The following is a 17,559-nucleotide window of genomic DNA, read 5'->3' as shown; positions in this document are numbered from 1 at the left end:
GATCAGAGACTCATTTACTTTTCTGTTTCTATCCCCAGAGGTTAGCACAGTGCTTTAGACATAGTAAACACAATACTTTTTTCACTTATTCATATGCTATATAAGCTCCTTGCAATAATAGAAGGAAAAGGCAATAAAAAGGATGATATTATCCAAATTACTCTGTAGATTCAGTGTTATACCAATCAGATCATTAAAGAATTTTATAGAATTACAATAATAACCATTAATTTGGGGTAATCAAAGGTCAAGAATATCAAGAAAGATAAAATTTTTTTAAATGAAAGAGGCTGTTGTTAGCACTACCAGATCCCAAATGGTACTATAAAGCAGTAATTACCAAAGGTAATTGGTAATAGATTAAAAATAGATCAATAGGATTGATCAGATAAGCAAGCTCTGGAAACAGAAATGCACAGCAATAAGCCCTAAAATAAAACATCTTAGGGATGGGATCGCTTACTCAACAAGAACTATAGAAAAACTGAGAAGCAGTTTGGTAGGTTTAGATTTAGATCAGCATTTTATTATACCTTGTATCATAATTACTTCCAAACTAATAAATGACCTCTATGTAAAAAAGTCATAGTTGTGTTTGTTTTTTAGTAGAATAGAATGAAATGTTTTATCTTTTACCATTATCGTTAGAGGAAAAACGTGTTACCAGAAAAGGGGTAAAAGAAAATCATCAAAGACAAAAGACATAATCTAAATTATTTAAAACACAAAGGAATATAAAACCATCGCAACTGGAATCAGAAGAAAATATATATAATGGGAGAGAAAATCTTTGCATTAAATAACTGATAAGTCTGTTGTTCAGATTCTATATGAAATTGGCACTATAATGATCAAGCCATTCCTCAGTAGGCAAATGATCAGAGAAACATACATACTTTTTAAAAGAAATGCAAACTATCACTAACTACGTGAAAAAATATTCAAAATCGCTAATGAGTAGAGAAATTTAAATTAAAACAAACTAGAAATACCATCTTAATTAAGCAATTAATTAATTAATTAGGCTAGGAAAGACTAAAATATGGGGGGTGGAAGGGAATCTTGTTTAAAAGGTTGTGAATAGGTGAGTAGGCTTCTTTGCTAGTAGAACTGTGAATTGTTTCAACCATTCTAGAAAAAAATAGAGCTGTGCATGAACAGGTACCAATTTTTCATGCCCTTTGATCCAGAGATCCCATTACTGATAATATATAGATGTTCATAGCATCTGTACTTGTGATAACAAAAAGCTAAAAACAAAATATGTGCTGATTGGGGAATGATTGAACAAATTATGATATATAAGTCTAATGCAATATTATTATACAACAAATATGAAGAATTTAGAGAAATTTAGAGAAATAATGAGAAGATTTGTGTGAAGCTTGAAGAAAGCTGAGCCAGAATACCAATATTCACAATGTGTAATGGAAAAACATAAAGATTCTGATCAAATGTAATAGTGTTAGGGATAATACTGCCGAAAGTTAAAAGCCACTTCCTTGTTTCCTGTTATTAATCAAAATGTTTTCTAAAAAGGGTTTTTGGAAAGTATCCTGCATCAGAACAGGATGTATCATGAAAGTTATTTTTTAAAATAAAATCAGACTTTTATACCTGCTCTTTATGTGCTGGTGGTGTATTTTGGGGTTTTTTTGTTTTTGTTTTTGTTTTTTTGCAGGGCAATGAGGGTTAAGTGACTTGCCCAGGGTCACACAGCTAGTAAGTGTCAAGTGTCTGAGGCTGGATTTGAACTCAGGTACTCCTGAATCCAGGGCCGGTGCTTTACCACTGTGCTATCTAGCTGCCCCTATTTTGGGGTTTTTAAATGGGATTTATTTTCTGTATTTTTCTTAATAAAAATACATACCCTGATCAGGCAGGAAACTGCCAACTCTAAACAAATCCTACTGTTTTATTTCCTTATAAACAGGACTTGGTCTTGGTTTAAATTATAAACAAAATCAAACTAAATGTATTCTTATTGGTAAGAAGACAGAGTAGTTTATATCCCTAAAGGGAAAAAAAAATGCTGAACACAAGTCAAAGAGTAACCAGATGAATGAGATTGAGACTGGACCATAAAACTTAGTTTCAAAATACATTAATTGTATATTGTGTAAAATAAAAATGAACATTGATTTGACTTTTTGGATTTTGGCAGATCCAAGTTGATGAAGTTCAGAAGCTGGTATATTTTGAGGGCACTAAAGACTCCCCTTTAGAGCATCACTTGTATGTGGTCAGCTATGACAATCCTGGAGAGGTGACAAGGTTGACAGATCGTGGCTACTCTCATTCCTGCTGTATTAGCCAGGTATTAACTCCTGTCTGAATGGTTCATAAAGACCCTGTCCATATTTTGAAGTAAGTAAAATTGGTTTGTGTAGCAATTTAACTCTCTTAAGCACATATTAAACTTAACATTAAGTTCTCCCTAAAGGTATATATTATAGGATCATAAAAAGTTAAACCATTATTCTGTCCCCTGCCATAGCATAGTATAGCTCAAACAGAATTTGTCTAATTCAGATTTTTAAATCTTTTTATGATACCATGGAGCAAAAAAACCCCAAACACCACACACACGGAAATAATTGTCTCTTTTCCCTTTCTCCAGCATTGTGATTTATTTATAAGTAAATACAGTAACCAGAAGAATCCACACTGTGTGTCCCTTTACAAGCTCTCAGGTCCTGAAGATGACCCAGCACGCAGAACAAAGGAATTTTGGGCCACTATTTTAGATTCAGCAGGTACTCATTTTGTTTAAATTTGACATTAAACAAGAAAAGTGAATTGACTAACTGTACCTATATTATATGTCTGTACACTGTTGGGCTGATCTTTCTTTTTGTCTTTGTCACCATTTAGTTTATTCTCTAAGCTGCTAGGCTTTTAATTAATTTCACCTCCCCAGAGTATCTGTTAAATAGTGAGATTAGATGGGCTGCCACCTAGATTTAGCAGAAGTGGATCCAGCAAGCCTTTTTGAAAGGAACATTAGAAAAGCTATCATAGATTTGAGGAAGCTCCAGGGCTTAAATATAACTACATGATTTCCTAAATGAGTAAGAGAGGAAAATATATGCTGACCAGAACACTGCTTGCTCTTCCAATAAAGCTTTCCAGCCAAAGAAATTGCTTCATTGAGGAAAAGATCTAACAAGTGACTATCCTCAGTGCTATCCTCGTGACTGCTGGATCATAATGCCTGAGGAGTATATGTCCCTTTAAATGACTGGACGTCCTAAGTACAGTCTTACTTTTGAGCATGCCCTGTTCTAGAATTCTGTTCCCTTGTTTATATATATATATTTAGAAATTTTGGTGGAACTCTTTGAGTTACTAGTATACTTAATCCACATAAAAGAATTCATAGCAATACAGTTTTATTTCTACTCAGATTGTCATGCAAAAGAACCTTAATTTTGGTGGAGATGTAGACTAGATGTATATAGCCTTAGTGAACTAAATACAGTTTTTAAATATTCCACTTGGTCATTCAGTGGTGGAAATAAACAATAAAGTAGTGCTGGCTCGACCATCAAAGTAAGCTGCACTAAACTTGACACAGTGTATTATCCATTTCTGGTCCAATTCAGTATTGCTCTGTGGGTGTGTCTGTGTGTGTCTGTGTATATTTGATTTTAAATGCCTTTCTTCAGTGCTAGAATCATACAAAACATATTTCTCCACTTCTGATGTGGATCTTTTGATATGTTCATTAGAATCTTTCAAAGATGTTCTTGTTTCATTTTGGACCTACCAGTTGAAGAGAGTGAGTGAGAGTGTGTGTGTGTGTGTGTGTGTGTGTGTGTGTGAGAACATGTGTAGTTTTTTCTTGTCTAGAAGGAAGTTAGGATTGCAGTGCTCCTATATAAATGCCCTTTGGAAAAAATTAATTAAAATTAAAAAACAAAATAAAATAAATGCCATTAAAATTAAGGTTGTGTTTTATTTGCCCACAGGTCCTCTTCCTGACTACACACCACCAGAAATCTTCTCATTTGAGAGTACTACAGGATTCACATTATATGGAATGATGTACAAACCTCATGATCTACAGCCTGGGAAGAAATATCCCACTGTGCTGTTCATCTATGGTGGTCCTCAGGTAAGTGTGTCACATTTAGTAGCTATAGTCAGGTTGAGTGAGCTAGGATTTTGTCTATATATCTAGTGTCTTGCATCCTCTTAGGTTTGAATGCATTAATATGTGCTTAATAAATGTGATGAATGAGTTGAAGTTTGAGATTTGATTTTGTCAGTTTATTCATAATTTTTTTTTAATTTAAATTAAAAATTTTTTTCAGTTTATTCATGATTAGACTTGAACAAATAACCAGAATTTCAGAAGACTTATTTATAAATCAATGTGTCACTACTAAATACTAGAATATTTATGTCAGCCAGCAAACATGATCTCATCTCAGTAGGGAAATTTGTTTATAAAATTGATTAAAATTAGAAGAGTTTTTTTATGAATATAGGGTCAGATCAAAGGAATTTGATGTTGTTAAAAAATATTTACATCAAGTTCTGTAGCCTGATGAATTGTCCACCACTCCAAGGAAATACCTGCCAAATATTTTGGAGTATTTAGATGAGCCAGTTAAAAAGTACATGCTTTCTTTCAGTGCTAGATGAACAATGACAAATCTTTACTCTTAAGTTCTTCTTTATCTAGATTCTGTGTTGGATGGTGTTGTTTGAAGGTTATGTTAACACCCACATTCCACAGCATTAAAGTAAGGGAGAAAATAAGCATCAGTGTGTAGCAATAATATCTGGCTTATAAGTATTAGATTTCTTTTAAGTGTTTGTACTCCCTTGTGCATTCTCTGGCTTTTTTCCAGCTCCTTCAGTAAAAATAATATTTGATGCAAAAAATTTCATAGGGACAGAAGATAGGTATGTAGTTATTGTATCCACACTTCATTATGTATTTGTGACCTCATCATGGGAGTTTTGCCCTCCACTGGTAAAAATCATAATCTAACAATGCCTTTTTAGTCTGCTCTTGTCCATGTCTTTCCATAAATCTTCCATAGAGAATCTGTCATTGTGCTAGAGGCTGTCAGCCAGGTTTTCCACTATTTCATGAATATTTGTGCAATATTTGTACCATCCTCCGTTTTAATCCCTCACTCTTGCATGTAATAAAACCAACTGCCAAGTCCTTTATTTTATGTGTGTGGGGTTTTTTTGTTTGTTTTTGTTTTTTGCTGGGCAGTGGGGGTTAAGTGACTTGCCCAGGGTCACACAGCTAGTAAGTGTCACGTGTCTGAGGTTGGATTTGAACTCGGGTCCTCCTGAATTCAGAGCCAGTGCTCTATCCACTGAGCCACCTAGCTGCCCTCCATTGGGTACTTGTTTCACATTAAGAGTAACAGCAGTTATCCCACCCCTAATACTATTTTTTATAATCCCTCTGTTGTCTTTACTGTGGAAGTGGAATGGATCGCACAGGCTTAAGGGCTATTTTATATTTTTAAGTATTTCATGAGTCACCAAAGCCAAAAACTTCATCTTTTAATGGCAAACCTGCTGGTGATGAGCTTTTCGTTGTTTAGTCTTTGAGAAGCAGGCACAGTCTGTTGCTGACAGTCACGGCCTTTATTCCACAGTGAGGTATCAGAGAAGGCCTTTGTGGAGGTATTGTATCCAAATTTGAAGAGAAGAGTATTAACTGTATTATTTCAGGGTTTTACAACTCTATCCTTATATTCTGTGATATTCATTTGATAGTTAATCACATATTGCTTCACAAAATTTCTTATATCTTACTGAGTTATCTATCCCTTTTATGCTTTTTTAACTTTTCACTTGTTTATCTTGTGTCCCCAAACCAGTTTGTAAATTCTGAGGGCAAAGACTATTTTTTTAATGTTTCTTTGTATCTACTATAGGTGATACAATGCTTTCTGGTTGATATTTACCAGCACCTTGTTTCTAATGATTTCATTAATGTCCTTCATTCCTTGAGCCTCATGTACTGACATATTTTTCTCTCTTAGACTTTTGTTACTTTAAAATGTGAGACAGAAGCAATTAAATTCTTTTCCTTTTCCCAAAGTGAATGAAACAAGCATTTATTAATATTTACTATGTTTCAAGCACAGTGTAAGTGCTGCCCTCAAGGAGTTTATGTTTTACCAGGAGAAAAATTGGACAGAGAAGTCAGAGAGAATGGTGATTGGTGCCATAGACCAAATGATTTACATGCCCTTTCCAGCAGTGGTAGTGTTGATATTATTACTGTTCTCAGATCTAGAGTTTGAGGTATCAGGGGAAGAAGGCTATGTAGATGGCAGCATGGCATGGAGAAAGCCAGAAAGTAGCGTGCCAGACCTAAGATCAAGACAAGATAAAATGAATATTCCCAATCCAAAGCCCAGAGATGGGGGTTTGAATTCCAGTAGAAGGCGGAAGGTGTAGCTGCAGACAACAGGGCAGAGAGAGAGCCTGGAAATTGACATGGCCACATGTCAATTCACAACTGCTCTTAAATATGTGAAATAATTCTCAGTTATTGGAAAACTTTAAGGCAAAGAATAGAAACTTTGTCACCATCAGCATTCATTTTACATCATAGCAATTTCCAGCTATAACACCCTCCCCCCAAAATACTCTCTTATAACAACAAAGACAATTAAGCAGATTCAACCAATGTAACGACTGTTGCTGAGGGAATATACTGTGACCACCCTTTTCCTTTAAGGAGGGGAATATAGTTTATCATTTATTCTCTAGGAGAAATACTTAGCATTACAGTTACTTATAGTTTGGCTTCTTTTGTGGGGGCATCTTTTTGGTTTACATTGTTGTAGATATTGTGTATATTGTTCTTGTTTCTGTTTACTTCACTCTATACAGATTATACAAATTTCCTATGTTTCTGTGAATTTGTCATATTAGTTATCTCTAATGGCATAATAATATAGTGTTAAATTCATATGCAGTGTTATAGTGAGGTAAAAGGCAGCTAGGAAGACCTGAGTTCAAATGTGGCCTCAGACACTTAATAGTTGTGTGACCCTGGGCAAGTCACTTATTCCTATTTGCCTCAGTTTCCTCATCTGTAAAATGAGCTGGAGTAGGAAATGGCAGACCACTCCAATATCTTTGCCAGGGAAATCCCAAATGGGGTCACAAAAAATTGGACATAACTGAAGATGACTAAACAACAACACATTCATTCATATACGATGTGTTCAACCATTCCCAAATTGGTGATCACCTACTCTGTTTTGCTTTGGTTTTGTGTGTGTGTGTGTGTGTGTGTATGCGCGCGTGCGCACGGAGGTTTTTTCTTGGGATATATGCTTAGGAGTGGAATTTCTGGGGCAAACAGTATGAACAGTTTAGTGACTTTTACTGCGTATTTATTCTAAGTTGTTTTCCAGAATAGTTGGACTACTTCATAGCTCCATTAATTGTATATTAATGTGAGGGCAACTAAGTGGTGCAGTGAATAAAGCACTGATCCTGGATTCAGGAGGACCTGAGTTCAAATTTGGCCTCAGACACTTGACACTTACTAGCTAATGTGACCCTGTGCAAGTCACTTAACCCTCATTGCCCTTCAAAAAGAAAAAGTATACTAATGTGCCTGTCTTTTCACATCCACTCTAACACTGATTATTTCTATCTTTTATCACATCGGTTAACTTGATGGGTGTGAGGTGAAACCTCGGTTGTTTTAATTTACATTTCTATTATTAATGATTTGGAGAATTTTTCCATATGGTTGTTGATAGTTTGTGATTTTTCTTTTGACACCTCTTTGTTCATATCTTTTAACCACTTACTGTTGGAGAATGATTGTTGATCATATATTTGTACTATTTCCTTATATGTCTTGGATATCAGACTTTTATCAGAGATATTTGATTTAGAGATTTTTTCCCCCACCTAACAGTTTCTTTCCTTATTTTTAATTTACTTTTAAAAAGTACTTAATCACATGGCAAAATAGTAAAAATTTTTATCAAGTTTTAAGTAATTTAATCATTTGAGCAGTTATACCTGCTTTTTTCTTTTGCATATAAATTATTTTTCAGAATTTGACTGATATTATATTTCTTTCTCAGGTGCAACTGGTGAATAATCGTTTTAAAGGAGTCAAGTATTTCCGCTTGAATACCTTGGCATCACTGGGTTATGTAGTTGTGGTAATAGACAACAGGGGATCTTGTCATCGAGGGCTTAAATTTGAAGGTGCCTTCAAATATAAAATGGTGTGTGTGCAAAAAAAACATTTGTCTATTAAACATCTTGATGCATTCTGTGGCATAGTTCAGTGTAAAGCCCTGAGAGTGAAAGGGAAAGAGAGTAGGAAGCTTGTGATCAATAAAATACATGAATTCATCTCTTCTTGTTTGAAACTCAGAGATATAAGAAAGAGTGTCTTAAGCTAGTTTGTAGAAATATCCCTGACTTTTGATTTTCATAGTTTGAGACTAAAAGTAACATTGCCAGTTTGTGGCTTCCTGTATACTAGGAAGAGGAGTACTTAAGTTTTGTTCTGCCCACTGCAAAGAGGCGGGGGAGACCAGCTGGTCAGTGTCTCCTTGTGACAGGCTTTTTTCTCTCTACAGGAAGCTTAAAATGCTACCTTTTAGAGATGATCCTATGTTATACCTGCTGCATTTGGGAAACAGGAATGTGATGTTCCTTTTGCACAGTAAGACAGTTAACCATATTTGCCAGTGTACTCAACATGCTGAGTAGGACATGGTAACTTTTTCGTAAGGTCAGTTCTTTGACCTTTTGTTGTACTCTCATGTAAGACTTTTTCTGGCTTAGAAAAATAATTTTTATGTCTTGGCCTACCCTATATCTTCGAAAGTATTATGTTTAATGAGAGGGATAGAGAATGAGGAAACAGCAAGGTAGTGCCTCAATTATGACTCCCTCTTCTTACTTTTCAAAATAATAGAGATATTAGCCTAGAGAATAAGTTTAAATGGAGGTGTCACAAGTAAATGGAGGCTTGTCACAAGGAAGACTTTGATCAATTCATCTCCCTCTTCATAGAAGAAAGAAGAAAAGAAAATTAGGTAGCTGTGACAAGGAAAGTACTTTAGAACTAAAAAGTACTTTGCGAGTATAGGAGTAATTAAATACTAGCAGAGTCTACTTAAAGGAAGTTATAGAATTGTTACATACAAAAAAGTTTTTTTCAAATTGATATCCTTGCCCTCCTTTAAGCTGATCACAGAATTTAAAAGCTAGAATAGACCTTAAAGGTCATGTAGTCTGACACCTTCATTTTACGGTTGAAAAGACTACTAATAATACAATGATTCTAAAAATAAAAGGGATAGGTTGCATTTTTAAAGTGGATAGACTTTAACAAGCAATGTTCTAATACTTTTAGTTAAGCACTAACAATGAAATGCACTCCTTTTCTTTCAGGGTCAAATAGAAATTGAAGACCAGGTAGAAGGACTTCAGTACCTAGCCTCTCAGTATGATTTTATTGATTTAGATCGTGTGGGCATCCATGGCTGGTCCTATGGAGGATACCTCTCTTTGATGGCATTAATGCAGAGGTCAGATATCTTCAGGGTATGTGAATTCTTGTTTGGTGACACAAATCAAAATATCTTTGTGGCTTATGGGTAGAAGATAGGGCAGAATTCTTCTAAATGAAATACCATTTTTTTTAGAGGCTCAGTTAGAAAAGCTGTAAAATAGGGACAGTTAGGTGGTGCAGTGGGTAAGGCTCTGGCCCTGGATTCAGGAGGACCTGAGTTCAAATGCAGTCTCAGACACTTGACACTTACTAGCTGTATGACCCTGGGCAAGTCACTTAACCCTCATTGCCCACCAAAAAAAGAAAAAAAAAAGAAAAGCTGTAGAATATCAGGGGTTTGTATATGTCAACTTTCTATAAGGTATATAGTGTGAGATTTAAAATTGGATGTAAGAGCATTAAACTCCCCTTTTAACTTTTCCCTTATATATATCTCCCAGACCAGTAAGAGAAAGAAGTCTCTGAGCTTTAATTAGAGAGGGATTAGCCTTTATTGTTTAGACAACAAACAGGTGATCCCAATTAGGGAAATAGGAAAGTAGAAATACAAATGAATAGTCTTAGATCTAAGCTTAGTCTATATTCTTTTATAAAACTCACCAAATCCCAAAACTGCCTGCCAGGCTGAGAACCAGAGCCGATCACCAGAAGCTCGCCATCACCACTAGTGTGAACGAGACCGAGCGAGCCAACTTCTGTTCTACTACCCAGTTTTAAGTTGGCGTCCAGAAGTATCTCGTGCTTGGCTGTTCATCATGGTCTCCTCCCCAAAAGGGGTGGTCCTTCAAAAGCCGCTTTACCACAATAGGCATATAAGATTTGTCAACTTTTGACAACCAGTTATCATTATTAGAACATTTTTACCACAAAGACTTAAAAAAATTAGTGACAACCAAGTTTTAAAAACATCATGGCCGGGGGCAGCTAGGTAGTACAGTGGATAAAGCACTAGCCCTGGATTTAGGAGGACCTGAGTTCAAATATGGCCTCCAATACTTGACACTTACTAGCTGTGTGACCCTGGGCAAGTCACTTAACCCTCATTGCCCGCAAAAAAAAGAAAAATATCATGGCCTATAGAAATCAGATATCATGCATAATTACATAATTGACAGCAGCAAAATGTTTTTATTTGGCCATCAATATAAATTCAAAAGGCTAGTATAATTTTCACTGGCTACTACCGGTGGACAGGCTCAACATGATATTAACTATGAATGTTTATGTGACATCCATAAAGTTAAATGATTTAATACTTATAGATAGCCTTTTGTTTTAAACCAGCAGAGCCAAGAGGGCTTTTTAAAAAATCATAGCAAGAGCCATGGAAGTGAAAGCAAATCTGCCCAAGATAACACAACTGTCAAGTAGCAAAGCAAGGATTTGAACTCATGCTACCTGACTCCACATTTTCCTATACTTGATAATGCTGCACTCCATACACAAAGTTGACATAACCAAGATTTCTTCAGCATATACACTCTTAATTAATGTTTCCAGTGGTAGACATGGATTTGTAATAAACCATCCACAGTATCTTGTTCAGTCACCCTTTTGACTAAAGAATGTGTATTTGTAAAATTGTTGATCCAAGAGAAGAATACAGTGTGTTCCAGAAAAACAATGAAACTAACTTACTACCCATGGCTTGAAATAACTTTTACGTTGTGACTGGTTAAGCTAACTAGAAATAAGATCCATTATGAACAGCATAAGAATAGTTTTAGCCTAAGCATAAGCAGTGGCAGGTATTCACTGCTAGTCCTTTCCTGGCCCACATTTAATTGTGATTGTTGGTTTGTATAGGTTGCAATTGCTGGAGCTCCAGTTACTCTGTGGATTTTCTATGATACAGGATATACAGAACGTTATATGGGTCACCCTGACCAGAATGAACAGGGCTATTACCTAGGATCTGTGGCCATGCAAGCAGAGAAGTTCCCTTCCGAGTAAGTTTAGTCATTAAGTCATTTAATCATTAAGCAAAATTTTTAAATTAAATTTTTATTTTAGGGTTAGTTTTTAGTAAGTTGATGGAAATACTAGTCCTGGGGGGGGGGGAGGATAAAAAAGATAAAAAGTGCATAACAGAGAACCAAAGAAAACCTAGAAGGAAGTACAGGAAAGCTGGATAGCTTTGAAAACAATGTGTAGTGTTTATTATATAGGTTTTCTTCTACTGGAATTTTATTGCTTTATATTGAATCCTCTCATGTTCTGCTGTGTACATAGAAATATTTTTTTCTTTTCTCATTTTATATTTAAGTTTAAAATGAATAAAAAAATTTTTAAAGGAAATACTAATCCTAAATGGTTAATATTAACAAAGTGATTTTATAGCATCCTAAGATAATAGCTTTTACTTACTTGAATACTCATTTGCATTATTATAATCTTTTTCATGTAATTTCTTTTCTTCTACCTATAATTTTTTTTTTACATATAAGGTATTTTTTTCCGTTACATGTAAAGATAGTTCTCAACTTTTGTTTATACAAGCTTTACAATTTCAGATTTTTCTCCCTCCCTCCCTTCCCTCCCCCCTCCCCTAGACAGCAGGTAATCTGATATAGGTTATATCTATATATCTATATATCATATCCATATCCATATAGATATATATATATACACACACACATATATATATATACACATAATAACATTAATCCTATTTCTGCATTAATCCTGTTACAAGAGAAAAAATCAGAGCAGTGATGCAAAACCTCAAAATAGAAAAAAAAAACAACAGCACCCAAAACAAAAGAAATAGTATGTATGGTTCAATCAGCATCTATACTCCACAGTTCTTTTTTTTTTTTTCTTGGATTTGGAGATCCTCTTCTATCATGAGTTCCCTGGAACTCTTCTGTACCATTGCATTGGTGAGAAGAATATAGTCCATCACAGTAGGTCAACACTCAATGTTGATGATACTGTGTACAATGTTCTTCTGGTTCTGCTCATCTCACTCATCATCAGCTCACGTAAGACCCTCCAGGTTTCTCTGAACTCCTCCTGCTCATCATTTCTTACAGCACAATAGTATTCCATTGTATTCATATACCACAACTTGTCCAGCCATTCCCCAATTGATGGGCACCCCCTCAACTTCCAATTCCTTGCTACCATGTAAAGAGCAGCTATAAATATTTTTGTACATGTGGGTCCCTTTCCCCTTTCCATGATTTCTTTGGGAAAAAGACCTAAAAGTGGAATTGCTGGGTCAAAGGGTATGCACAGCTTTATCGCCCTTTGGGCATAATTCCAAATTGCTCTCCAGAATGGTTGGATCGGTTCACAGCTCCACCAACAATGCATTAGTGTTCCAATTTTCCCACAGCTTCTCCAACATTTATTATCTTCCTTTTTTGTCATTTTAGCCAATCTGATAGGTGTCAGGTGGTACCTCAGAGTTATTTTAATTTGCATCTCTCTAATCATTAGAGATTTAGAGCATTTTTTCATATGGGAATAGATAGCTTTGGTTTCTTCATCAGAAAACTGCCTGTTCATATCCTTTGACCATTTCTCAATTGGGGAATGATTTGGATTCTTATAAATTTGATTTAATTCCCAAATATTTTAGAGATGAGGCCTTTATCAGAATTGGCCTCAAAAATTGTTTCCCAGCTTTCTGCCTCCCTTCCAATTTTGGATGCATTGCTTCTGTTTGTATCTTCTACCTATAATTAAAGAAATTAAAGACATAACTCTTAAAATTGAACAGAAAAGATGTTAAAAGGTTTTTATACAATACTGTATAACAGCCCTATTCCTGGAAAAGGGTATGACTGATAATGTTTGGTTTTACAGCCAGTTTCTCTAAAGGAAATTGGACAGATCTACCCTATATTTCATCCTTGATTTTTTTCCCCCGTAAAACAAGGAAGCAAGTTAACATAGTGTGATTTTGAAGTTAAATCATTAGAATTTGATCATGATACATGAGGAAGTTGGAAATAATTAAACAGAGGAATATATTAAATTATGTGGCTCCCTTAAGTATTCCAGCATATTACCTAATACTGTATATTTTGTCTTTTCCAGACCCAATCGTTTACTGCTATTGCATGGGTTCTTGGATGAAAACGTTCACTTTGCACACACCAGTATATTACTGAGTTTTTTAGTAAGGGCTGGAAAGCCATATGATTTACAGGTAAGTTCCCATGCACTATATAAATTAAGAGATGACAATATCTCGGTTAAGAATTCTTTGCTTGGGGGGCAGCTAGGTGGCGCAGTGGATGGAGCACCGGCCCTGAATTCAGGAGTTCCTGGGTTCGAATCTGGCCTCAGACACTTGACACTTACTAGCTGTGTGACCCTGGGCAAGTCACTTAACCCCCATTGCCCCGCGCAAAAAAAAAAAAAAAAAAGAATTCTTTGCTACATTCTGTCCTTATGAGCTCAAGATTTTTAAAGAAGACATGATGTTGGGTCAGCTAGGTGGTGTAGTGGATAAAGCACCAGACCTGGATTCAGGAGGACCTGAGTTCAAATACGACCTCAGACACTTGACACTTAGTAGCTGTGTGACCCTGGGCAAGTCACAGCCCTCATTGCCCCACAAAAAAAGAAGAAGAAGAAGAAGAAGCCATGATGTGAAAAGTAAATGGTATTTCCTTGCATTCTGATAAACCAGAGCAAAAGGTTAGGTTTTTAGCTCTGGCCTCTTACTACTCATGAGAACCAGAAGGATAGACATGGTTAAATGCCTCCAATTTGACAAAAATTGAAACTTGGTTAAGGTTGCGCTGAGAGACTTGACTATCTAGTTCTACAGCTCAATGTTTTCATACTCAATTTCATTCTTTGTCAACAAAGAAATGGCAGTAAGAAGTCAATTTACTGTTCTTTTCCTTTTTTCTCTTAGTAGGTTGAGGAAATGATGCTTGACTTCGTGGTTGGAAGGGCAGAATCTCCTCATGTCATAATATTTTAGTTCTTTCTTCCTTACTTCACCATTAGCATTGATTCATGTAGTCCAGAAGTCAGAAGGTTAGCTCTTCTCAAATAAATAAGCTTTCATTATTTAAAATCTCCTGGGTAGTGAGAGGAATAAGTTTCCTTCTTATATATCCTCATTCCACTACTTACACATATTCACACGTGCCCTGGGCAGGATATGCTTCTTTACTCTATTTGTTGAATTGTCATGCACATTTTTATTTGAGAGAATACTCTGAATTATCTGATTGCAGAAAAGTAGGTGTTTTTCCCCTTAGTTTAAAGATAAAGGAAGTTGGATAAAGAGGGGTTGTGTCAGAAAACTGCATGAGATGAAAAGCTTTTTTATGGACCTCTAATGACTGTGTGTGTATATGTGTGCATGTTTATAACCTCTCTGTAAGGCTATTCTTCTTGCATATTTTTAATCTTGTTAGACATCTGTTGGGGAGATTTTGAAAGAGATTTATAGTTATTAACTGCTTGTCCCTTGTGTTTTGTAATATTAATTTTTATTTTTAGATCTATCCTCAGGAGAGACACAGCATAAGAGTCCCTGAATCTGGAGAACATTATGAATTGCATCTTTTGCACTATCTTCAAGAAAATCTTGGTTCACGAATTGCTGCTCTGAAAGTGATATAATTGTGACTTTTGTGGAACTCTGGTACATGGCTGCTTAACCAAATGAGGAGTTTTAATCTGTAGAAAATATAGAAAACTGATCATCACATTTTGGTGCCTGCTATATAACATCCACTTCTGAAAGTAAATTTGGTGCCATACAGGAATCTACAGTATATGAATAGCAACCTCATACCTTAACACACACAGAATTGAACGATGTAAATTTCCGTGGGACACAGCAATACCATGAGAATTACTGAGAGAAGCTAAAACATTTGCAGCACACATCAATACCATCATATTTCCACCTTTTAAAAGCATTGTAAGCCTCATGGATTTAATTGGTGTATTTTTACATTATATTTGAGTTTGTTACATTATGGTAATATTAGGTGATTGGTTCACTACAATTCCTGAATCTCTGGCTAATTACAAATTTGATAGCACTTAAGTGTAATTGAATAGCTTATGCTTCATTGCTTGGGGTGTGTCCAGCATGTTAAGAACTAATCACTATTAAACCTATGACTTAACCAATTGTTAATGATTTTAAGGAATAATTCCTAGTAGCCTCCTAAAGATACTCATTTTGGTTTATTGAAGTTCTTCCCAATTTTTCAGTGAGTTTCAGCTGTGTCTAGTAAAAAACATACTAATTTTTCTTTGATGATATGACAAGATGAGTTTTACCTAAGTTACTTTCTCATAGAGTAACTGTATTTGTAGCATGGTTTTAACTAATCTTACGATATTAATAATTACATGCAGATTAATTTTAAATTGAATGACTATAACTTAAATATTTGCGGGCTATTTTTTCCTTTAGGAAAAGAAAACTATATATTGACTTTTGTTCTTCAGAAAATATGTTGGTACCCAATTTTCCATATACCATTTCCTTATATCGAAATGTTCTAGATTTAACAGAGATGGGGATGTGAGGGGAAGATGGAAGGGAAACACAGGGACATAGGCATGGGGATATGGATCGTTTTAAGCCCAAAGTATAAGTGCCACTTGGCTGGAAAAAGTCATGAAAAAAAATTTGAGAAATGAGATTTCAACTCTTAGAATATTAACTAAGAAAACCAAAGTAAAATAATCACCCCCAAGCCAGCATAATCCCAAACTGACTATATTTAGGAGAATTATTTTTAAATTTTTTAGAAACAAACATTTACATTCCCTCCTTTTTAAGTGGTTCAATGAGCACAAAGAGCTTTTTGGAAATGGCAAGCTTAAAGTAGAAAATAAAATTTCTGGCAGATTTGTTTATCATAAGTTCACACCTCCCCTTTAGTCATGCATTATTCTTGTCTTCATTGTTTTAAATTGTATATAGTTTCCTATTTTAAGTTTCCCTAAAATAAACTCTGATAATGAAATTATTCTGGTTTACCCCTAACATTTGGATATTCAAGGGTTTTCATATGCTTTCAGGTACTGATTGGGTTCCCACTGGAGTGTTGGGGTAGAAGGGCAGAATTTTCTTGCTGCTAGGAGGCCTGGGTAAGAGCTTAGCAAGAAGGAAAACTTAATTTAAAAACCTACCCAGTCCTGCTAATCACAAGCACTAATGTTTTCTTGGAAAGAAGTTGCTGTACTTAGGAGCCAGAGTTCCCAGAGAAAATGTGTAAGTTTCTTTTGCTATCACATACTGACTGTAGATATACTTGTCACAGACAAAGATGCTATCTTTGTGGCCAATTTTCACTTCTGACAGGGGAATAAGAAATGAGGGAAGCCAGAAGTGGTAATGTACCAATGTTGGTTACTCATTTGGGAAGAGGATCTGCCTTCATTCTTTCCATATTTTAACTGTAGTGTATATACACACACCCACCTCTTTTTCTCATCTGTGTGTGTGTGTGTGTGTGTGTGTGTAAGTATTTCCCCCTGTGATTTGAGTTTACTTGATGAGGGAGATACATGCTTCTGTACCAATAGTCTCCAAGGATCTGTGGTCATGGCACACAGTGTGCAGAGCAGAATGGGTATCCAGTAGTACCACAAGCCACAGGACAAGTATTCATTTAAAATCTCTTACTTTGTAAGGCTGTCTCTTTACAATGGCATCTCTTGTTTTGCCATAAGAAAAGAAAATACTCAAATGCTGCTGCATACTGTTCTAGTGAAACACATTTTATTTTTAGTTTTTCCCTTTTCCCCATCCCAATAAAGAAATTGGAAGTTCTCACTACAACTCCTAAGTATGATTTCCCTTCTTTCCCAGTGAAGAAATGCTGTCACATCGACAGCCATACTGTGAACATGACTGAATTTTTTTGCAGAAAGGATACTTGATTGGATTTGCTGTTCCTAAAGGAAATGGAGAAGTGCGCTTACAAAGTTAGCAAGCAATGGAGATCTCTATCAAGATTCACTGGTAACATTTAACTATGAGGAAAGCAACTCATCAAGCAGAAATTTAAAACAAG

At 35.5% G+C, this 17,559-nt stretch overlaps 1 protein-coding gene across 4 annotated transcripts in view; it reads left to right on the top strand.

Annotated features, from left to right (window-relative positions):
* DPP8 (dipeptidyl peptidase 8) overlaps positions 1-16,509 on the top strand; it is a 68,123-nt gene extending 51,614 nt beyond the window's left edge. For 2 of the 4 annotated variants that reach the window (XM_043984616.1, XM_043984617.1), the window contains exons 13-20: positions 2,165-2,317; positions 2,621-2,756; positions 3,972-4,117; positions 8,097-8,243; positions 9,424-9,576; positions 11,351-11,493; positions 13,592-13,703; positions 15,017-16,509. In XM_043984616.1, coding sequence (XP_043840551.1) covers positions 2,165-2,317; positions 2,621-2,756; positions 3,972-4,117; positions 8,097-8,243; positions 9,424-9,576; positions 11,351-11,493; positions 13,592-13,703; positions 15,017-15,139 — 1,113 coding nt within the window. In that variant the 3' untranslated portion in view covers positions 15,140-16,509. Of the gene's footprint in view, positions 1-2,164; positions 2,318-2,620; positions 2,757-3,971; positions 4,118-8,096; positions 8,244-9,423; positions 9,577-11,350; positions 11,498-13,591; positions 13,704-15,016 lie in introns of those variants that run through there. The other 2 variants (XM_043984618.1, XM_043984619.1) reach the window with 2 other exon arrangements.
* The last annotated feature ends 1,050 nt before the right edge of the window (positions 16,510-17,559 follow it).

The sequence above is a fragment of the Dromiciops gliroides genome, chromosome 2, assembly GCF_019393635.1.
Source record: "Dromiciops gliroides isolate mDroGli1 chromosome 2, mDroGli1.pri, whole genome shotgun sequence".
In the NCBI taxonomy this organism is placed as follows: Eukaryota; Metazoa; Chordata; class Mammalia; order Microbiotheria; family Microbiotheriidae; genus Dromiciops; species Dromiciops gliroides.
This window is presented reverse-complemented; position numbering and strand designations above follow the sequence as displayed.